The sequence below is a fragment of the Peromyscus californicus genome, unplaced genomic scaffold, assembly GCF_007827085.1.
Source record: "Peromyscus californicus insignis strain IS unplaced genomic scaffold, ASM782708v3 Scaffold_12__1_contigs__length_115047231, whole genome shotgun sequence".
Lineage (NCBI taxonomy): Eukaryota > Metazoa > Chordata > Mammalia > Rodentia > Cricetidae > Peromyscus > Peromyscus californicus.
In genome coordinates, this window is record NW_026294413.1 from 62657413 (window position 1) to 62680907 (window position 23495).

The following is a 23495-nucleotide window of genomic DNA, read 5'->3' on the forward strand; positions in this document are numbered from 1 at the left end:
AAAATTCGGATAAAATTTACATATTTTTCATTTAATGGGTAAACATTGATAAGCAGACCCAATACAAATATCTTTGGGGGTTGTGTACTTTCGGCACCTCACCTGCATGACTGTAGGAAGAACAGAAAGGCTCAAAGTCAGAGCAGAGGCTGCAGTCTCCACTCAGAAGCTAACACTTTCTGAAACGCAGGTAGCAATGCCCTCGTGGACTTTCCTGTGAGTCTCTAATCACATATGCAATTGGGTATCAGCTAATGTCTTAGAGCCTTGAACTCACTCATCTGGAAAGCAATGGGAGGAGGCTCTACCCACAGACTGTCCTAATCACAGCACAGTTACCTTTGGCCAAGCTTGCTATTTATTAAAGTGTGCTCTCTAGAACCAGGAATTTTGTAGAAATGATTCAAGGCAAACAAACTGAACATGTGGGGTGTTGCTGTAAGGGCAGATATTTCTTCCCACCAAAACGGCTCTATTTCTGAATGCTTGTAAACTAGGAGAGTAATAGAATTTCCCCCTTGGGGAGGGGGGGGTAGTTGCTTATCTTAATAGATTGCCTAGAAATGAACATCCCTTTAAAGTGTATTTTATATGTCAGAGTATTTTTGATATTTAACATCAGTAACAACAAAATAGAAAAGTATACCTGTAGGTATGTATTTGCCCAAATAGAGAAGTAAAAGCATCTCAAAATCAATTATGAGAAAACTAACATTTATCTTTCCCCTATGTGCAAATGACTTCCAGATCCTTATAAGCAATTTTGGGAAACGCTGTAACAAGAGGTATACCTCAGGCTCTTGGGGCTTTTGTATATAACTTTATTTTTTTTTTTGAGAATGTCATATGTGAGGTGCTTCAGAGGCCTTCTAACGGAGGACATGGAGACTCGTATGTGAACATTAAAAGCTGACTGTCTTCAGTACAAAGCAGCTGGAACTCAGAACTTCAGACTGAAGACACTGTATTCATATCATTCCCACTCTCCCCTCCTCCACTCTAATACTTTTTAATCAAGGAAGGGCATCTTTGTTTCAAAGGCTTTACTCTCTACTCCAAAATTACCTCCATGCTATTTTCAAACCACTGACCTAGAAATCCCAGCAAAGACATGCTTTTGAAACTTTAGGAGAGTGATAATACCCACATTCAGAACATTTTCAGTTTCTATGTCATGTGACAGAATAATTAAAGTAATACTTTAAAAATTAAAATGTCAGCAATACAATCAATGTAGTTTCTTTGAGCTATGGAGTGAATTAAATTTAATTTTATAATAATGTTTCTTAAAGTGCTTACAGACTAGAATTAGCTATAACTGAATATCCAAGTCATAAGTAAAGCAAAGACATAATGTTAAAGATATAAAAATGTTGAAAATTCAAATTCAGAATACCCAGAAAGCAAAATCTTAATATGTACCATGTATGTTCTATGCAAATTACCATGTCACATGCATTCTATAGATAATCCTGCCTAATATGCTAGCATAAAATTTGGCAATTTACAAAACATACTTACCTTTAGGAAAAATACTTGATATGAATGTATAAATAAAATGTCAAGACACACACACCTCACAGATAGCATGCAACTAATGCGTCAGTCATGCTCAACTGGAAAAACAATAGAAGTAAAGGAGAGAGAAAATGCAGACAGGCACAACTCTAAGTGCATTAGCTAATTCAAGCGGAAGTCCCAAGTTCCAGCTACCCTGTAATAAGACAGTTAGCTGTTAACCCTGAAGAATAAATGTTCACACAGTAATCTCCATGCCCCCCACTAGAAGGCCTCTACAACACTGCTACTAGGATGAGCAAAACAATTTGTGGGCATTTTCATAAACGACTTCCGGGCTTAGTGGCTTTCATAATTATCAGCAATGTCAAACACATCTAACTATGCTTCTAAAAAACTGTTCCTAGGGACAGCAAACTATTACCAGGTACATTCAGCTTTAACTAGAAAGAATTCTTGTGCATAAGTTCGGTTTGCCATAGATGAGTCCATCTCTTAGATACCGGAAACAGTATCGATACAACCGGTCTCTACTCAGAGACTGTACTATTTTTGTTTCCATTTATTCACATGTCTGTTCCTTGCTGATCTGAATAAATGCAACATGGTCAGAAAGCAGAAGTATCAATGAACGTAAAAAATCTCTTAACAGTGATGATTTAGTTCCAAATGCTTTATGTAAACTCCTCCAGAGGTGCACTCTACTGGACAATACTAACTCAAGGCACTGGGTACATGGCAGTTCTTTTTGCTTTTTGGGTACACAGTGGCAATGGCAGCTTTGATAGCTGGTGAGTTCTAATAATGCACTACTGTATGGAAGATTCAAGTCCTTGTAAACACAGACGAACAGCAGATGTCCAATTAAATGATACGCTCTTTATCAGTCACATCTTTAAGAGGAAAAAAAAAAGAATGAAGAAAAAAAAAAAGACCAATGTGGGGAGTTAGGGGAAATAAAGGAAAAGGCAGCCTAGTGCCTGCCAGTCAGGACTCCACCAGCACTCAAGTCTAGATGTGGTGCTATAGGGCTCTGGGCCTTTCAGAAGCATCTTATTCTAGCTCTAATGGTGCACTGATTCCCAGAACGTCTGCATTGATACTGTGCCACTGACATCTTGCCTTTGGCCTTTGGTTGTTTTTCTTGTAATACTGGGCACTGACTACAAGGTCTCAGACAAGCTAGGCAAAACCCAATTCTCTTTTTATTTTACTTTTCATAGATTCTCACTAAGTTGCCCCAGGCTGGCCTTGAACCCACTTTGTAGTTCAGGTTGGCCTTGAACTTACAATCTTCTTGCCTTTGCCTCAGGAGCAGCTGGTATTACAGGCCTCTATTATCAGGCCTTGCTTGGACTTGAAAAGGAGATGCAGCAACAGAGATTTAGTAACCAAAATGGGACAGTCCCCAGGGCAGGCATTAATAGGGTAGCTACACATATCGAGATTTTGCTGCCTCTTCCACTATACTTTCCCAATACAAAGGCTATTGATAGAGCATCAGATACCTTTAATATAAAGTGAAGCCAAATTTAATATTTATAAAAAATTGTCACTCTAATAACGATTTAGTTTCTAAACTAATTATATATGTGTATATGTATATATATGATTATATATGTGTGTGTATATATATATATATCCTGCTTCAAAGGATATGTATAAAAACAATTTCCATAAATCAAATCTTACATCCTTTAAATTTCCAAGTAAAACATAAACTTGGGAAAATAATACAAAAATAATAATAAGGATATTAAAGCAAAACAAAAAGAGTGGGCAGTCAATAAAATGACACACCCAGCACTGTAAGATCATCTAACTGTCCCTAATGAAAGCAGACCAGCCACTTTCGTGCTCCTTGTAGCTAGACAGGGGCTTCCTATTCCCACCAGTCTGCACACTGGGCTACAATTCAAATAGTTCGCAGAATGTGCCCCCTCCTTCATTTCTCCTCTGAGCATTTGTATGTATAACAGAAGTGCATTCATGCCACACTCTCCCATTTAAGCAGTGAAAATACAAATTTCATGTGTGTCTTTCATTTGAGACTAAATATTTATGAAATGAAGGTTTTCAAGTCATTTAAACATGTTTTTTTATCAATGTTTGCAATAACAAAGGCCTATATTAGTAGTTTCCTCTCTCCTTTAAGTTATTTCCAGCAGAAAAAAAGAATGGTTGACATAATTTCTAGCTATTTAGGTTAAAAACAAAACAAAACAACAACACAGGATTCAACAAACCAACAAATGACAATAAATCAATCAAGTTTCAAATGAACACAACATTCAGTCAGTGATCCTACCTGAGTATCCCCAGAGAAGCTGCTGTGCTAGAATATAATTAAATCCATTCTTAGAAAGGCCAAAATGTTCAATATTTCACAAGCTCACTACAGAAGTTACTCTACATCTTAAGGCAATGCTGTCTGCAGAATTTCCACATAGCATTGTGCAAAGGAAACAGCAAAAACAAAGCTCTAAACAGTAAATGCATTTAGAATTAAAGATCTATTCAGATGCAAATTAACCCTAAGCTTTCTAAGAACCAAGACTTGGTTCAGAAAGTAGTGAAGAAGGAGAGTGCATGTTTATAAGCACAAACACACTGCGTTCACAACTAGCTGCAAGCTAACCATGGGCTTTTCACAAGCTATCATCGAACAGTCAAAGGGCCTAGAGAAGAACTGAGAAAGGGAGAAACAGAATTTTTGTAAGTACTTTAATATCTATACAAAGTAAACTTATACTTAATTCTCGGTTTAGGAAAAGGAGGGTGAATTTATCAAAAAAATTCTACTGCTTGCTTATGATAACCACCAATAATCACAAAGTCCTAAGAATTGCTCCCGTGGACAACTAACCCTTCTATGCCTAAGGCAAGTCATTAATTCCATCAAGTACACCACTGCACCTTTGTGGAACGTTTGTGCATTGGGGTACCTTGGACTCAATTTCAAGGCTAAGACAGGAACTGTAAGTCTCATCAAAATAAATACCTCACTAGCAGCATTTGTCAGTAAGGCAATACTAAGTGTTAGATTGCTAGAAATAAACACCTAGACATGTCCTCAGACTTTGTTTGTATCTAATGAGGAAGGCAGATTAGATAAGTGATTACAAGTAACTATACAAATGCAGGTGTGTGGTGCTGTGTTGTTCAGTGTTACTGAAGCACGCATAGACTGCATGAAACAAGAGATGAATGGAAGGAAATCAAATGCCTGTACCTAATGGAGAAAAATAAATGTTCTTTAAATATGAAAATGATCAGGAAAAAACAAAACCAACGAAGGATATGGGTAACAGCAATCACTGATTTAGCATTCCTATGTACCAGGCATCTTTATAATGCCCAAAATAAAATAGAACCAGGTAATAAAGAAGCCTCATGGACAATGCCAAAGACTGGTTTTTGTTTAATTAGAAAAACAAGAAGCCTTTAAAAGATTCTTGATAGAAGGTGGAAAGACAATGTTTTAGAAAAGTAAGTTCTCATAATGCTGTATACCTAGAGAAGTAAGAAAGGCTTCGAGAGATACCAAGGTTCTGCCTGCATTTCAGGGAGAGATGCAGTGGCCTGGACACAGGTGAAGGCAGGCTTAGAACACTCTTCCGAGCACACGGTCCTTTTCCCCAACAAGTAATTATGGGTGTGGTAGGCCCAAACATCTCCACAAGTCTTCTGTCAAATATAGCTGTCTGTATGCCAGAGGCTAGCAATTAAAAGTTCAACATTTTCTGAAGATTTGTGTATTGTACATACAAGGTCATCATCTTTTCAATAAATAGTGTATATAGTGATAAAGTTGTGTCAGAGTCATCATTGAAAACATGCTGCCCCTGAGACATGAAGGCTTAGTCTTTGCCCTGTGTGTGCCACACAGAATTCAAAACACCCTCCCTCATTTGCCACCCAAGTCAGCAGGCCCAGTCCATTCTCAGCAAGTACCCACTGCATGAATGGCAGTGTTGATTCACATCCACATCCTATGCAGCTGTGGTTTTTTTCATCTATTAACTAATTTCATTTAGCACAATGCTTGGTATACACAGGAAACTGAAACATTTAAGGACGACTCTTGAGTCACTAATTGTAATAGAGCATGTAAACTCATCTCATAAAAAGTATCTTGAAAATTAAGAAACATGTAAATAGGATCCTAGTTCTACTCCATTGGGAATTTGTCTACTCAATTACTTTTTTGCTAGTTTTTTTTTTTTTCATCTAAAACCCATTTACTGGCAGAATTTTCTAACTATTCACTTCTCACCTAATTTCTGATAATCATCCATTTACTCACGTAATTTAAACCTCAAATAATCTAATTTACAAATAAAAATGAAAAAGAACAAAACTGGAACTGTGGTTCCAACTCTGCATTCCAAGTTATCTAAATAAAGTCTTTCATTTCCTTGAGCTTTTCGAGTGGAGATAAAGACAGAGGCTCTGCTACCTAAGGGTTGTGGAGAGCAAACAACAGGAGATACTCATCATAGATGATGCCTCTTACCTAGGGAAGGGAGAAGGAACTAAGACAAGGCCTTGGACTTGAAGCCCACTACCAAACCCACCATGATAGCATCCAAAGCCAGACAGAGCTCCAAGACCATTCCCCCATGCTACTACCCACAGACATCTCCAGGGCCTGCAGAATCACATACTGTGTGGCTCAAGGGATGCCTCCAAGACTCCTCTCCCATACTTGGGCAATAAAGAGAAGACAAAGACTCCTCCACTAGGAAGCATTCTAGGAAGGCTAGGCCAGAACTTCACTCTGGAGTTCAGTGCTGGGTCTGCAATAATACGACTCAGCCCCAGGCAGAAAACAGATGTCTCAGAGAGCCTTCCAAACACTGGGCAGAGATCTGTACAACAGGAGGACAGACTAACATTCCAGCATGCTCCACTGCCAGCCTTACAGCAGGACTTCTTCCCCAGCTATCTTATTTATCTATTAATATCTAGCTCATGAGTATCTCCCAAGCTTTCTCTGTGGTTACCAAATGCTGAGAGAGTGGGGGGGATGGAATGTGTGGGATAGATAGAGATTGGCCAATTAGTACTGTTACAGGTCAGATTAAGAAGTTCTGGGTACTACTGCATAGTAGGGTAACTAAAGATAATAATAATATATTGTATGCTTCAAAAAACTAGAAGATTCTCCATCAAGAAATGGATAGAGGGGTTAGGGATTTAGCTCAGTGGTAGAGTGCTTGCCTAGCAAGTCCAAGGCCCTGGGCCCTGGATTCGGTCCTCAACTCCAGGAAGGGGGGTAGGAGGGCAGGGAGAAATGGATAGAAGGGAGGGAAGGAATCCATGTTAAAATAGCTCAAAAGCAGTTCTTTTCAAATGCCCACCACCAAAGTCACAGCCTGAGGTTCTCAATGACACTAGAATGTCTCCTAACACATCTTTTTTTTTTTTTTTAATTTTGGTTTTTCGGAGACAGGGTTTCTCTGTGTAGCTTTGCACCTTTCCTGGAACTCACTCTGTAGCCCAGGCTGGCCTCGAACTCACAGAAATCTGCCTGCCTCTGCCTCCAAGTGCTGGGATTAAAGGCGTGCACCACCACCGCCGCCGGAGATTTTTTTTTTTTTTTGAGCTGAGTATGGAACACAGGGCCTCAAGCGCTCTACCACTGAGCTAAATCCCCAACCCTCCTGACACACCTTCAACTGAACAATTCTTCTAGGTTGAGTCATATGAACTCAGGTTATATGTCTAAAATGGATGTTTTTAGAAGAAATCTTATAGAAACCATTTATAGTTTTATAAAGAGGGTTGTTTAAGAAAAGCACTCAATGGCTAAAATACCTCGGGTCTGGGCAGCTTCTTTTAAAGCAGCTAGAAGGTGAGGCTTCAAGTTCTCCAAAATAAGTCTTGCTTCAAGACCTGGGAAAAGGGACCTAGAACGTGAGAGGTGCACAGCAGTTACAATTCTAACAATCCTAAGGTTAAAAGAGTCCATCATATAATTTCAAGTCAGTAAAACATGCTATTTCATTTTACATGAATTACAGTATACACATCCAACTATAACATTATCTAGGTTTTGCTTTAAAATATGAGGGTATCATACACCATGTCAATTTAAAAACAGTCTAAATACCTAACAATAAAATAAATTTTATTCCATAAAATGTCAATATCTAGCCTCAGCTATAAAAACTTAGTTGCTAAAGCCAAGTAGGATGGTGTACATCTGAAAGCCCAGCATCTGGGAGGCGGAAGCAAGAAAACTGCTTTCCAGGCTCGTCTGGGCTACACAACCACACCCTGTCTAAGAAATACAGAGAAACAGTTATTGCATATATTATTTTAATTAAAATGTCATCAAAATAATTCTACTAACTCATCTTACCTCTATTAGTAACATACAGTAATTGTTTTCAGTTTTGTGACTGAGAAAGAGCTACTAGAATAATTGTTTTTTAGACAAGCTATTACTATGTTGTCTTGGGACTCCCAGGTTCAAGTGGTCCTCCTCAGGCTCCCAAACAGCTGGGACTACAGACACAAGGCAATATACCCAGCTTTTATGTAATCTTTTAATTGACAAATGCCAGAATGCCTTTTCCTTTTAAAATATAACATTTATCTTTTAACATCTCATGAAAAGCCCTCCTAACCACACAATCCACAGATACCTGATGGACCTGGCAGTCAAGGACTCTGTGGATGGGACAACCCCCCACTCCCTCGATCAACCAGTGTCTGAGCCACACTGTATCTACCTTGGGAATTCTTCTGAGGTGATGTAAACAACATCTTGATCAGAGACAGACGAGGAGAAGGGGACAAAAGCCCCACTTTGTAAAGGCAGCAGCTCGAGCCCAAGCAGCTCGCTGTAGGCTTGATCAGAAAGCACGAATTCTAGAAGATGAAGCTTCTCTTCAGCACTGCCCAGGTGTGCACACTTCCTCAGAACCTGCCGCACCCACGCAGGTGTCACCTTCCTCACAGGAGTCGCACTGGAGGTAGCAGAGGCTGCACTGAGCTGAACAGCAGCAGCCAGGTTCCCTGGTACCTTGGCAATCTGCTTCCCTGAGCTCTGGAGGTAGTTGAGCACAGATTGTGTGTATTCTAAACTTTCATCAAGTTCTGAGAAGTACGCCTGCTCCAGCTTTACCCACTCACCACTAATTGAGTAAATCACCGCATGCTGCAACAGTTCACTAAACAGAGGCCCCAACACCGGCTGCCAGTGTGCCTTGACTTTGCTGGCCTCAGGCCAAAGTTTGTAGACGGCATCAACTGACAAGGGGAAATCAGAACTCTTCTCTGTCTCCAGGCGTTTTATTGCATCTAGGATCAGAGTAGCATAAGCTTTGGGAACAACATTCACAATAAGGAATTCATTCCACAAGGCTGCGGGGTCTCTCCATTGGTCCAGCTCTCTCCATTTTATGCTCCTGCGGTTGTCAGTCAGACCAAAGAAGCCACTGATATGGACTGGAAGCCCTGTTCTGCTTTCCTCACCAGGAGGCAAAGGAAGAAAACAAAATGCTTTTCCTGAGAAATCAGATATTGCTCCATTTTCTTCATCATCCCTGCCTGATAAAGACATCGCTAGTCCAATGATTGGCACAAATTTCAATTCATCAGCCAAAGAATCCAGCTTACTACTCATGCCTCGCCCACCCACACTGTTACACACCAACCAAGACGTCTTCTGGGCATCCTTTGTACTCTCATCCTCTAGAACTATGTTTATATGATATGTTACACAGGTGACACTGTTGCTCGGGATCTTTTTACAATAGTTGCTTATGGCCGTTCCCAGAATCTTGATCGAATTGGGCCGTTCGTGTTTCAGGGCCTTATTCTCACTAGCAGTCACTCTAAATACCAGTTTTTCTGTCCCATCAGCCTCTCGGACATGTAAAGATACAGCCTGCACACTCTTCAGGAAAAGCAGCACTGTGTCTGCATCTGCCCTGAAAGAGTCAAACAACTCCAGAACCTTCTGCTTAGTGTAGAGATTGCTGCTAAGCTGAGAAGGCTGTAAGCGAAGAGGGAAACGGAAAAATGTCCCTGGAAAGCTGCCATTTGTAAATGTTTCCTTGGTGCTTCCAAAAACGCCAATGAAGGGTGCAAATTGATCTGGAAGCTCATTTATTTCTTTGCTGTCCTCTTTGAGATTCCAACATTGGCCTGATTCATGGGGGCCAAAAAGTGTTTGATGAGGATCTAGCATTCCTATCTGGTCACCACTAAAGATACAAGGAACATCTGTAAAAATAAAAACCAAGGCATAACCAACTCAGAAATCCAATGAACAATTATAATTATAGCCATAATAAAATGATAACTACCATCAAAATATTACATAAGAAATAGTATGATACATAAAATTCTTCAAAAACAAGTTACTTAATACTTTGAAAGTGAGGCATAATGGTTTCTGGTTTGAGCCAATCTAGTAAGAGCCAGTTATAGAAACTTCCATGATTTTTGTGAAAATCTGTGCTGTATCTTTAAATACTCATCAAGTGGAAGGTATAAACACTATTTAGCTATTTATACTCAGTGCTCACTGCCACATAAGCCCAGTTAGGAAGAAAAGAGTTGCAATTTATGTTCAAAATTAAAGAGACTACTATTGACTAGACAATGCAGCTTGCTCCACTGCCACATCGCTCAGCAAGCACAGACCCCAGAGTGAGTGAGAAATGAACCTGCCTGGGGAAGGACTCAGCTACAGTTCTTAAAATCCACACCCTACCACATGGCCTCTAGACTGATGTCAACTGCTTCTTCTGTTCCTCAACTAAAGACAATGATATTTCAACAGTGTCAGATTTATTATTCTGAAAGAAACTTTTATCCATGATACTACTTAAAGGACTTCCCATGGGTAATTCTGATGTGTTTTGTCTCCCATGCAGACTTTAGCCCCTAATCTTCACGCTCAATGTAACTCCAGTAAAGTCTGTCACCTCTTTAATATCTGTGGTTGTCAAATGCAAGTTCAATTGTGACTATCACCAACTCCATAATTATTATGTATCTTAAGTAGCAAATGTTATATCCATTAAATCCATCAACAGTGCAATCTAGGATCTGTTTGTCAGTAGTCCCTTTACACGGTGCCACATACCCACACTGAAATCAGATCAGAGAGACTCTTGATAGTGTAAAAGCATGACCTATGGTTTTCTCAAGTCTTCAGATTGCAAAAGAGCCTTCCAGCAAATGGTCCACATCAATGTGCTCACTGACAACTAGGGGACAAAAGAGCACTAAGGTGCACACACAGGACAACTGACTGCTCTAAATTCCTGCATAATAGTCTACACTTGTGCAATCCTCAACTGTGCTTCAACATTTACAAACCATCACTTGGAGCTCTGAAGGTGAACTTCCAAAAGGGGAATACATAAATACAACCTTAAGATTTGTGTAGGGGGCTGGGGAATAAAAAAAATAAAAAAAAAGATTTATGTGCAACATCTACATTTTAGTATATAACAATATAATTTTAATATGCAGTATATTAATGTAATACAGTAGATTTACTAAAATTTATCTATAGTTTAACTGAGTTTACTCCCCACTTGCCCACAGCCAATACTGCACCTGTTATATGGTAGACAGAATTAAACCCAATTCCAAATCTTCCAACCTTCAAAGGATCATCTTTTTTCCTGCTTCTTGCTATTTCTTGAATGCCATGCCAGTCCTCTGGGGTGAAAACCGCATTGTTGTACACATAGAGAGCTGACCCTGGGTATTGAAATGCACAGGCAGATACTCAGCAAGAAGTATGGTCAGCTCTGTTTTAAGAGCTTCATCCATACCAAAACAAAAAACAAAACAAAAAAAAACACAACAAAATAAATAACAACAAAAACTTATTTGATGAGAAAATAGAGACAAGTGAGTACAGTGACTAAATTTTGCATTATTATTCCAATTGTTTTCACAATTAAAAACAAAAACAAACTTGGTAAAAGCTAACAACCAGAGAAATATATTTTTTGTCAAAAATCCTGAAAGAAGAAATTAAGAGAATTACAGAACTTAAATACCAAAAAATGCAGATCAAACAAGGATATCATCACAGGGTACCACACTCTGTTTAAACTCTTCTAAACAGCATATTTAAATTATTCTTTGTAGAGGGAATTTCTTGACAATGTGTGCAGGGTACATCAGATTGAGAATTGTTATGTGCTGATTGAGCTCCCCAAGAAGCTGGCTCTGGGATCAGTGCTGCCCCCTTCCATTTTAGCCCCAACAATGCTTGTGTCAGGGCCTCTTGTGAGGATGGTCTGAGGCCCCCTAACTCTCTGACAGGGTGGGATAAGAACAGCAAAACAGAGTAAAAACGCTGTGTCCTGGAGAAGAGCTGGAAGGCAAATGTTTCTAACCAATGCTACTACTGTTTATCCCTTATATAAAAAAGGTTTGAAGTGGGAAAGAGAAGCCAGTTCCACTGTGAAAAGCTCATCCATGGAGAGAGCGTTCAGTGGGGAATTCCAGTCTGACTGTCTCAACTTCCCTAGTCATTTTCTGTTGGATGTTGTGTCCAGTTTGATGATGTCAGCTCCAGCAGTTGCTATTTGTTCTTTTACTTGGACACCCATCCTGAGGGGAGACTCTGCTCTGCCATGGGACTCTCTGTTGGGAACTCCACCTGGCTGCCCTAAAGAAGCTTCCTCAGTGGATTTCTGCTGGATGTTTTCAGTAAGCGACCTGGTGTTTTGCTGTCTGTCTGTCTATCTATCTATCTATCTATTGTCATTTATTCTTTTACTTTTTTATTTTATTTTTTTTTAAAGATTTATTTATTTATTATGTATACAGTGTTCTGCCTGCATGTATGCCTACAGGCCAGAAGAGGGCACCAGATCTCATTACAGATGGTTGTGAGCCACCATGTGGTTGCTGGGAATTGAACTCAGGACCTCTGGAAGAGCAGTCAGTGCTCTTAACCTCTGAGCCATCTCTCCAGCCCTCTTTTACTTTTTTATATACACTGAATAAATTCATCCATTTAAAATTGAAAGTATGGCAAGCATAGATAATCTTCTAAGACATATAGAACAATGTACTAAGGAAACCTACAACCAAAAGAGATTTTGTCACTGTATTTTTCATAAAGTAGAAATTAATCCCTTACTAATGTTAATAATCATCTTGTAAATATTTGGGTTGTATGTTTTTTTATTTTGCTTTACTTGATTTCTATTCATGGCACTGATGGTGTAATTTAATAAGTCATGAATGTGGTAAATATTTAAATAAATTATTTGGAATTATAATGCTATCTCCAAAGTGGTTTATTTAACAATATATTGTATGTACAATTCTGAGTAAATACTTTGTCACTCTCTTTTGAGCCCTGTTTTCAGAAATCCTAACATTCTCTAAATAGAGGCAACTATATCAACTCATTCTTTAAATATGATCAATGTTTTCCTTTGAAAAGTTGCTTAGGAATAACACAGATACAATTAAGCACAGACTCTATATATGTACCCTTGGACCTGTGAAACCTCCATGCTAATGAACTATATGGAGATTCCCAGTACCCAAAGAACATCTCCTTATGCTTCTTTAAATATGGGATGTTGGCCTGGTCTTTTTTTTTTTTTTCTTAATTAGTGCAACTGCTATCTTTATAGTAGTCAAAGTCAGAACATGAAATTGGTCAAGGCTGAAAAGGCTATTCTGAAAAGGACAAGCAAACAGCTGTGAAAAAGTACTCAGGAGTCAAGGGAGTCTGGTGTCACCAGATTCACTGTTACCAATTACAGCCACAGGCTCAGCGTCTTCATCTATCCTGAGATAAGAGCTTTATCTCCCCACAGAGGAGTGCTAAGGATCCACTGTGGTATTAATAAAGGCTCACCACAGCACACACCATAGAGAAGAGCCCTTAAATTATTAGCTATTTCTATTATGATACAGTAAGTCTTCAATATAATATCAATATTTATGTTATATCATATGTATATGCAAAAATAGCAGTGTGACTTGTTATTATCTAACAGCTAACCACAGCTCATTTAAAATGGCATATGCTAAATACTGTATGGTTCTGCCTGCTCCCTCTTCACTAAAATACCAGATATAGAAGGAAAGATCACAGAGCAGGCCCAGGATGACCTTCTTGCCAGAATCTAGAAAGAACTATGTAACTTTAAGATCTATAGAAGGGAATTAAGAAGTTCTCAGTTACCAGTACTCCGTCCTAGAATCAACAGGAAAGATAAGAGCTCCTCAGCTGGGGTGGGACTTCCTGACCTCCTCCCTTCTCTATCCTGGAACACCATCAGGTTGAGCTTGCGCATGCAGTCATGGCTGTTGTCAATTCATATATGAATGCCTGTTGTGTCCAAAAGCACTGTTTTACTGTCTCTGGTTCTTACAATCTTTCTACCTCCATAGGAGGCGCGGCTTTAGAAAAGCACTGGAGGAACCAGACTTGTTAAAACAAACAGGCCATTTTCTTCAAAGGAAGATGATGACTGACGCCTGGTCACTTGGAAAGCTGGACTGGATGCTGCTCTATGGAGTCAGTCTTCCTGAGTCCCCCAGATCCTGAGCACTGTTCAGGCCCTTATCCTGAGCTTAGTCTCTCAGTGAGTAGAACTTATCATTAAGAATGAGGTTCCAGCGGGGCGGTGGTGGCGCACGCCTTTAATCCCAGCACTCGGGAGGCAGAGCCAGGCGGATCTCTGTGAGTTCGAGGCCAGCCTGGGCTACCAAGTGAGTTCCAGGAGAGGCGCAAAGCTACACAGAGAAACCCTGTCTCGAAAAACAAAAAACAAAACAACAAAAAAAAAAGAATGAGGTTCCATGTACTCTGCGTCCTCCACCAACAGAGTCTATCCTTATGTTTATTACAAATGGTTCCTCCTTAGGCCCTTGGCCTGAGCTCTATCAGTCAACAGACCTTTCTTATTCTACAGGTCACAGGTGCTTTGCTACTTTGCTAGGAGTTTCTATGTAGCTATATCTAAAGCTTTGTTGTGATCATTGTCATATGGAAACTTTTTCCCAAAGTTTTACTGTTTAAGAGAAATAAAGCCTAAAGTCAGACTCTGGAAGTTCTGACCCATTGCTTAGGAAGGGGGTGCTGGCTCAAGTTTCATTCTCCACCTTGGGTGGATCGTTTCCCTCCCAGCCATGACACTTACAGGGTCCCCAACTCCACCTACTCTTCTGAGATGACCCCTGAGCCATGGAAGGAAGGGGTGTGACTGTTTAAATCTTTTGGTGGCGGTTGTGGTGGTGGGATGTAGAAATAGTAAGTGAAGCTCTGAGCTCTGACTGACCTGGAACTCACTATACAGATCAGGCTGGCCTTGAACTCACAGAAATCCACCTGCTTCTACCTCTTGAGTATTGGGACTAAAAGTGTGCATCATTACACCCAGCTATTTCAATATTTTTTAATTAAGATGGGAAGCAAAAACACTTAAAACACGTGGCAGAATTTTGAAGCAAAATGCCTCTAGGATCTCTACATTCTCAGCGGCACAGTACCCCAGGACAGTGAAAATAGAATGCCCCTGGCATATGCATAACCACCATCACATCTAGGACCCTGTTCTCTCCTCAGAATAACTACAAGAAAAACTGCCCTTTCGGTCACTAGTTTGTGGGCAGGGTGGATATGGAGATCTTGCCCAGTGTGCCACTGCCTGTGGACTGCACAATGGAGAAGGCTGTGTAGGACCAGGACTTGGCCTACAGTCCCCTGAATGCAAATCGAACACCAATCTAGGAGGCTACATTAAATAATAAAATTAGAACCGAGAAACTCCAAGTTAATCCTCTCACCACTGAATGACCAGCCTCTAGAGGACTGCACTAGTCAGCAAGGTGGCAGGACTCAGAACCAGGGTGCAAGCCTCCTGATAGTATATCATACACATCTCCTTTTACAGATGAAAAGAAAGTACCACAGTCAAGTATGAAATCTGATATCAGAATGACTGTAGCCATTACATTAAATGCTAAATATTCAATTAACAACAATGATGATTACCTCAACAAAACATCATACTGACTTAAACTTCTCTAAAATATATCTAAGAAAATGAGTTAAGACTTCTTAACGCATTAAGTATTCACAATCATCCATCAATTTCAGAGCTGAGCTGAGTAAGTTATGTACATGTTTTTCTACATGTCAGGGTGCAAGCAAGCTAGCAAGTCTACAGGTGATGTTCTCTTAGACTTGCCCTCTCGTCCCCTTCTTTCCTCCTTTAAGTCTGTGTTCCGACCCACAGCAGAAGGGCAGCCCTGAAGTAGAAAGCAACATACAAAGCACAGCTTCTTACAGCTTCTTTCCAAATGCCGAAGAAACGGTATTTATTTAGAAGCAGTGTCCTTTATCTTAATCATAATATGAAGTACAGGCTGGCTGAGAGGAATGGAAGGCTATGTGAGCACACTGTTAGCCACTTTATTTGTTTGTTTATTCTCTAAAGACACCAACTGGCAGAAACATCTTCCACCAAAAGCAGAAAAAAAAAGACACCTGAATTAAACATGCCAAGAAGTATAAAGGATAATTACACTGTTCATCAAATAAAGTATTGTAAATCATTAAAAATCACCATTAGTACAAAAAATAATCCAAATTATTCTTACCCTGATACTGTGCCATATCCTTTGACCAAAGAGTCTCTGTTCCATATTGCGTTTCATCATATAAAAATTTAACCTCTGTAGCCCCGGCATCTTCTGCATTCTGAATTAATTCCTAACCATGAAACACACCAAAAAACCATTAATACAGTAATCTACTCTCCAACTTTGTATTTACCTACAATATCTAAACTGCAAGTATGTCAAAGTAAAGAAACCTCACTGTCTCCAGGAGGAAAGTTAAGCTCTCTAAGATTCCTATTGAAAGTAGTTCCTACATACACAGGAGTTGGGAAGTCTGTCCTAGCAATTCACACCTGCAAGTCAGCTATGAAGTTGCTACTATCATTTAGCCTCTAAGTACAAATCCTGGAAGTACGGACAAACCTACACAAAGCCTTGTTCAAAGGAAAGTACTCTAGTTCAAAGATCTATACAGATTATTCTGAGATATCTTATGCTTGGACAGCTTCCAAAAATAGACTACTAGTTCTCATTTGTTTACCAAACTTAAATGCTCTTAGAATAAAGGATATCCAATGGTATTAGTCTACATGTACCCAATAGGCAATATTCTTGACAGCCTGACATCCCTGAGACAGAAAGCATCTTAGTGAGGAAAACTATTCATAAAGGGAGTAATATTGATCATTTGTTGGATTGTGGGTGAGTTGGTGGGTGCCCAGACACTTGTGATATAGAAAGGAAAGTGTAAGTAAGCATTTCAGTCCTATCCACCCCAAATACCTCTAAATACCTAACAGACCATTCTGGTCAACTAGAAGGGAGCTACAGCTGAAATAAGATTCAAGTCCTAGAGAAGCAGCCACAATCAGCAAAAGTTGAATGGAACTCTGGAGAGCCACCCCCAGCTTATTTTTCACAGCCTGATTGAATACAGTAGGGAGAAATCATCAGATGATAAATTCTTGAATAGATTCCTACTTAAAAAACAAAGCAAACTGAGGGCTACTGCTTTAAATAACTGTATGGGTAGTTAAAAAAAAAAAACACACACACACACATACACAAATCACCCTGTATTATCAAACTCATCAACGTCTGACTTTGGGGAAAGGAACTTTTTCATCTTCCTGGAACCTTGGAATCACTAAATTGAAGAGCACTTAAGCTGATACTAAAGCAATGCCAACAGGACAGCCTCTAGAAGAGTACAAGTGTGAAACAACTTGGGGAAGAAGACAGACTTAAAAAAGCTAAGCTGGGATTGGGTTGACCAGGTTCATCAAGTACAGCCAAAGGCCTGGCGGGTGGGTGCTTCGGTGTAGCTCAGGGGTACAGTGCTTGTCTAGCACATGGAATACCCTGGGTATATGAACCTCAGAAACAAAAAATGGGGGGCTGGAATATTTAGACCAGCAGTCATATATCTAACCCTGAATATAAACACCTGAACATCCTCTAACTACCCATACATCCATTAGCAGCTATGGCTCCTATTTACACAGCTGCCCATTTCTCATAGGTGTTTTAATGGCTTAGGCCTCATTCCTTCTCTGTTCAGTCCAAGAGAGTCTTTAAAAATGAGCAAGCTGTGGACAGTAAGGACTAAATGGTTGGCAGAATATGTCAACTTACAAAAAAATAAGAACACTTCAGAGATTAGAATTTTGTCTTCATGATGTATGTGCATGGAAGCAGGGATTAAGAAAATTAAAAAACTAAACATAAAACACTAAGTTCCAGGCCCCAACTACCAATTGTAGGTTGTACAATAAGTAAAGATATAAAAGAGCTCCCCTAAGGCTGTAACCCGTAGGGAATTACTTTCAAGTGGATTCTGGGATGTCCCTAAAATCCTGCCTTAGCAAACACCATAGAAGGTGGAGGTTGAACTGCAGGCAATTCTGAAGAATCCCTACAGAGTCTAGCACTGAAATATCCAAGGAATAGATATGCTATTGAACTGGCTACAATACAAACATCACAAAAAGAGCCAAGGAGGCCAACCACAGGCTACCTGCCACGAACGTTCCTGGAAGCTCAGACTCATTCCTAGCAAGGGTCCTACTCACTCACTTCTGACCCAACTCCTGTAACCACAACTGAATCCTTACTCTGAATTCATGTGGGCCATTCAGTCCTCCTCAGCCACATGACAACTCCACAATCATACCCTTCATTTCTCTAGCAATCAATATAAAAAACAGGTTTCAAATTAGCCTTCTATGAACCATCCTGGTAGTCACACTGAAGCTGCTCCAGTGTCCCTGATGATAGCACAACCTTTATTCTATCTGTGCCTATCTGAGCATGACTACACGGACTAATAGACTTTAAAACTTTACTAAGCTGGAAGAGAAATAAGGGCTAAGACATTGAAGAGAATAACAAGGAAGATGCATAATAATTCATCTACGTACATTAAGGAGGTGTCTTATTAAACACCAAACCTAATTTTCACAAAATCTTCTTTCATTGCCTTTTTTGTGGATATTTAATTTTTGTTTTATTAATGAGTATATTCAAACTTAAAGAACATATCACAAACTAGTCCATAACTCTAGCACTAAGACTGATGTAGAAGTCTTAAACTGACATGGTAGTTTAAGATTTATCTCACACGTACAGAGCATGCTGCAGATGCTTAGTAAAGCCAGGTCCAGACACAGCAAACCTCTAAAAAAGGTACAGTATGTTTAAAATTGTGCTTCGATGCTAAAAAAAGGGAAAAAATGGACACAGACAATCAAAAAAATGAGTTTAAGGTCAGCCTGAACTACAGAGAGTGTTCCACTCCATCCTGTGGAAAAATATAAATAAACAAGTAATTGTCTTATTAAAGTAGACTCTCTCATAAAAACAAACTTCTAAATCTAAACCTCTAACATGAACTTGTGTTAGGCTGCTGAAGTACTGGTTGCTTGGGTGGTTGATGGCTGGTGCAGGACAGCAGGGCTCACTGCTCTACAGAAGCATTCCTAGAGGATACTGTGTCTAGAGAGAGCATACAGCAGCTTAGTGTAGTCCTCTACCCCAACCTTCCTCCCTTCATGCCAACTGTCTTCTCAAAGCTACTCTATTCAGCTATGCACTGTGGCCGTGGAGGCACAGTGATCAAATCTAGATCAAATGTAAACACTAAGTTATTTGTCCCGAAAATAAACCACAGATAACCTACCTTAAGGATCTGTCCTCCTTCTGGATATCTTCTTAAAATATCCTTGAGAAAATCAACAAGTGGAGGAGTTGTTTGACCAAATCGACCTAAAATGCAGAATATATTTTAAAAGGTTTAGAAAAACAAGATCTCCTGACTTAGCACCTGTTTGTGATTTGGATTCTGCCACATGATTTCACGTATGGCACTACAGAATCCTAGGACCAAAATCTACCGCGTTAAGCAACTCAATAGAAAATAAAGCCAATTAAGTGTTATCAAATCTCAAGATTTTTAACTAAATGACACATTAGGTTCCAAAGGATTTTTCCAAGATATTCTATCTCAAAAGGTTAATTCAACAGCAAGCAAGCAACACGAAGGTGGGATAAAGGTGCCGCCAATAGCTGTTCATTACTCCCCTGCTGAAAAACAAGCCAGAAGTAATGACACTTATTGCCACATTCTCATTCCTCTCAAACTCAACTGGTAATCTGCCGGGTGGTAGAGGTGCACACTTTTAATACCAATACTTGGGAGGCAGAGGCAGGTGGATCTCTACGAGTTGGAGTCCAGCCTGATCTACAGAGTGAAATCCAGAAAAGTCAGAGCTGTTATACAGAGAAATCCTATCTCAAAAAAAAAAAAAAAAAGAAAGAAAGAAGAAAGAAGAAGAGGAGGAGGAGGAGGAGGAAAGCTGTCCACATTGTTCTATACCAACTAACCAGGCTACCTTCAGATAGGTAGGAGGAAGGTGTAAAGAGAAAGATGGAGGAAAAAAAATTCCTTAAGAACAAGCAATTTTTAAAATCTACATAAAAATAAAAAGTAATAAATGAAAAGTACTTACACAGAGAAACGATCACCATAGGCTGGACATAGAGTATTCCATACTTCAGACTTCAGAATATTTGCACTCGTTAGTGAGATATCTTAAGGATGGGACCCAATACCCAAAATGAAATCCATGTATTTTCAATATATACCTTATGCCCATAGCCTTAGGGTAATTCTATATAAAATTTCTAGTGTACCTGTGTTTTTACTATAAATTGTCTATGAAGTGAAGTAATGAATTTTTCATTAATGCCATGTGCTAAGCTGAGATGTGCAGTGGCTGACATGGCAGTTTAAAACTTACTTCACTTGGTCAGAGAATGTTGCAGGTGCTTAGTAAAGCCAGGTCCAGACACAGAATGATGGGAACCATAAGCCTAAGCGACCCTTGACACACATGCTGCCATATTTAGATTTCTCTCCTCTTTTCTTAGATCTAGGCCTTGCTTAAGTCTCCATAGTAGCAGAACCTCTTCCCACAGATACCAGAACCTCTTCCCAGATATCAGGTGAACGAGCTGCAGTTAGGCAATTTGGCAGTTAGACAAGAGTAGATAGATAACCCCCAGAGCAACATTTCCTGCTGGCCGAACAGCCCATAATTAAGTCCCTTCCTGCTTGCAACCCCCATTACTAAGTCCCTTCCTGCTTGCAACCCCCATAATTAAGTCCCTTCCTGCTCACAACCCCCTTGGCCTACTTATATATGCCTTGAGAGAAAAATAAAATTTTGGAGCTTGATCAGACGTCCTGTCTTGCTCTCATTCTTTGTGTCTCTTGTCCCTCTCACTGGCCCTCCCTTTAGGTCCCCGTTGAAGACCCCACTGGCCGGGGCAATAGAAAACCTCTAAAAAAAGGACAGTATGTTTAAAAATGTGCTTAAATGCTAAAAAAAGAAAAAATGGGTACAGTCATAAAATACAGTTTAAAAATAATAAAGTCTCTAAAGAAAAAAATAAAGTAATATAAAAAAATCCATACAAAGATGGAAAATACACAAGGTGTCTGGATCTTATATGGTGTTTTGTTGACTTTGAATTTTTTAAATGCTAATGTACAAAAAACAATAGCTGCTGAGAGACATTGGATTATAGAAACTGCTAAATAAACCAACCTATATATTTTAAGAATGTCTTCACTTCAGAATGGAATTTAAAAAATATACTGCTTTGAGGGAAAGGTTATGCCTCTTTTTCCACAGGAAACAAAAAGTTATGGCTCCCTTCAAAGTTAATAGAGATTAGATCTGATCAGGAGGGACCTCCTGAGGATCTTGGCTACAGACATGAGGAAAAAAGCAAAAAAAGACTACAGGACAGGTGACATATATACTGACCCCTCTACTATGGGAATAGCTCTGAAACTGGATGAGACATGAAAAATCTTGTTGGCTACAGAGTCTTCATGACTTATTATCCATGCCATCCTTTCACATGGCATGGATAGAGGTTTGGTTATACAGTCCAAACAAACTTATAAAGTTAACATGTCTTAACTATAAAGTTAACAGATGTCTTTTACCTGCTCAAACATAAAACAAAAAAAAAATAATAATCTTTAACTGACTTGTGCACACTACACATTCCATACCTGTGTTAATACAGATATCTATGTCACCATTAAAAGTTTATGTGTTTTCAGAAAAAAAAAGACCAGACACCAATAAAGACAAGTAGCCCAGGTAATCCAGTCTCTCAGAATGTTTCTGTTACAGTTTCCTCAAAATTCTGAAAACACATAAACTTTTAATGGTGACATAGAAATTTTGTAGGATATTTGTACACTGTGTGAAGATGTATTTTACTGTGATTGGTGTAATAAAAAGCTGAACAGCCAATAGCTAGGCAGGAGACACAGGTTGGATTTCTGGGGAGAAAAAAGAAGAAGAGGAGATTCGAGGCACACAGGAGATTCACACGCACACTGAAACAGAAGGTACAAGATGGAAGAGAGCTAGAACATAGATTAGTATGTATGGGGTAATTTACGTTGTAAGAATTAGTTAGGAAGAAGCCTAAGCTTTGGTCAGAGCTTTCATAATCAGCAAGTCGTCCCTCTGTTGTTACCTGTGAGCTGGCAGCAGCCCAAAGGACAGTCCACTACAGAAGTACATACCAAAGCTACAGTTACGGAATGCATGAACTTATATTTTTGGTTGTGAGCCTAGCCTTTAATGGCTGAGCCATCTCTCCAGCCCTGAATGCATGAACTTCAAGGTCAGTATACACCCAGGAAACTATCAAACACCATTATCACTACCACACCTTATCAATCAGCTCCAAAAGTTTCTCCCAACTCCCTTTCGTTTTGACTTTATTCCTTTTGTGGAAAAGCATTTAAGATCGTCCTTATTAGCAATTTTATTTATTTGTTTGTTTGCTTATATATTTATTTTTAACTCAGGGTCTTGCTAGGTAGTCTAGGCTGGCCTCACACTCAAAAGATCCTCCTGCCTCAGCTCCCTATGTACTGAGATTACAGGCATCCACCACCATGTTCCACTCCTCTTAGCAGGCTTTACATAGTATAGTACGAGTACTAGTCATCATAACTGGGATCTCCAGATCTCATTTGTTTTGCATAGCTGGAATTTATACTCTTAGACCAATACCTCTTCATTTCACCCTCCTCCACTTGGCCACCATCCTCCTCTCTGTGTCTGCAATAAAATAAAATCTTCGATGGACTGAATTATGGCATATGCTTCTAGTAAAGTCAACATTATACCTCCTCCACTCAAGCCTCTTGATTGAAGGTTCACAAAAACATGACAAGTTTCGGAAGTCAGATCTCCAATCTTGATCCAGTCAGGTAACTGAAAAAGATAACAGAAAATGTGTAAGAAGCAATATACAACATCCAATACTGTCACTTCAAAACCTTACCTCAAATGATTTTCATTTTAAGTAACACTTGTTAATCATTCTAACAAAGAAATAAGTTGCTCTGAAGGGAATGTTTGAAAAGACAGAACAAAATGCTAGTTAAAATATTTATGTAATAAATACATTATTTAAATTTAAGAGCTAGAATTTTTCTTTAAATAATTATAAATAAAAATACACCTATTTGTCCTCTACCATACAATTCTTCCCTCCCTCTCTTTTACAACCTAGGCAAGTATTCTTCCACTGATCTACACCCTCAGCCCAAATCATCAAATTCACAGTTTCAAATATGTATAAGATCTTTTTTTTTTTTTTTTTTTTTTTGGTTTTTCAAGACAGGGTTTCTCTGTGTAGCTTTGTGCCTTTCCTGGAACTCTCTTTGGAGACCAGGCTGGCCTTGAACTCACAGAGATCTGCCTGGCTCTGCCTCCCGAGTGCTGGGATTAAAGGCGTGCGCCACCACCGCCCGGCAAATATGTATAAGATCCTTAACATAAGCAAAAACACCTTCTTGATCA

The 23495-nt window shown here is 39.4% G+C and overlaps 1 protein-coding gene across 7 annotated transcripts in view; it reads right to left on the minus strand.

Annotated features, from left to right (window-relative positions):
• The window catches only part of Sacs (sacsin molecular chaperone), an 86869-nt gene that overhangs the window by 13148 nt on the left and 50226 nt on the right, over window positions 1-23495 (minus strand). For 2 of the 7 annotated variants that reach the window (XM_052733019.1, XM_052733020.1), the window contains 7 exons: window positions 22817-22904; window positions 19274-19359; window positions 16135-16246; window positions 11104-11250; window positions 8259-9756; window positions 7339-7430; window positions 3827-3853 (listed from right to left, as the gene is read on the minus strand). In XM_052733019.1, coding sequence (XP_052588979.1) covers window positions 3827-3853; window positions 7339-7430; window positions 8259-9756; window positions 11104-11250; window positions 16135-16246; window positions 19274-19359; window positions 22817-22904 — 2050 coding nt within the window. Of the gene's footprint in view, window positions 1-3826; window positions 3854-7338; window positions 7431-8258; window positions 9757-11103; window positions 11251-16134; window positions 16247-19273; window positions 19360-22816; window positions 22905-23495 lie in introns of those variants that run through there. The other 5 variants (XM_052733025.1, XM_052733021.1, XM_052733022.1 and 2 more) reach the window with 5 other exon arrangements.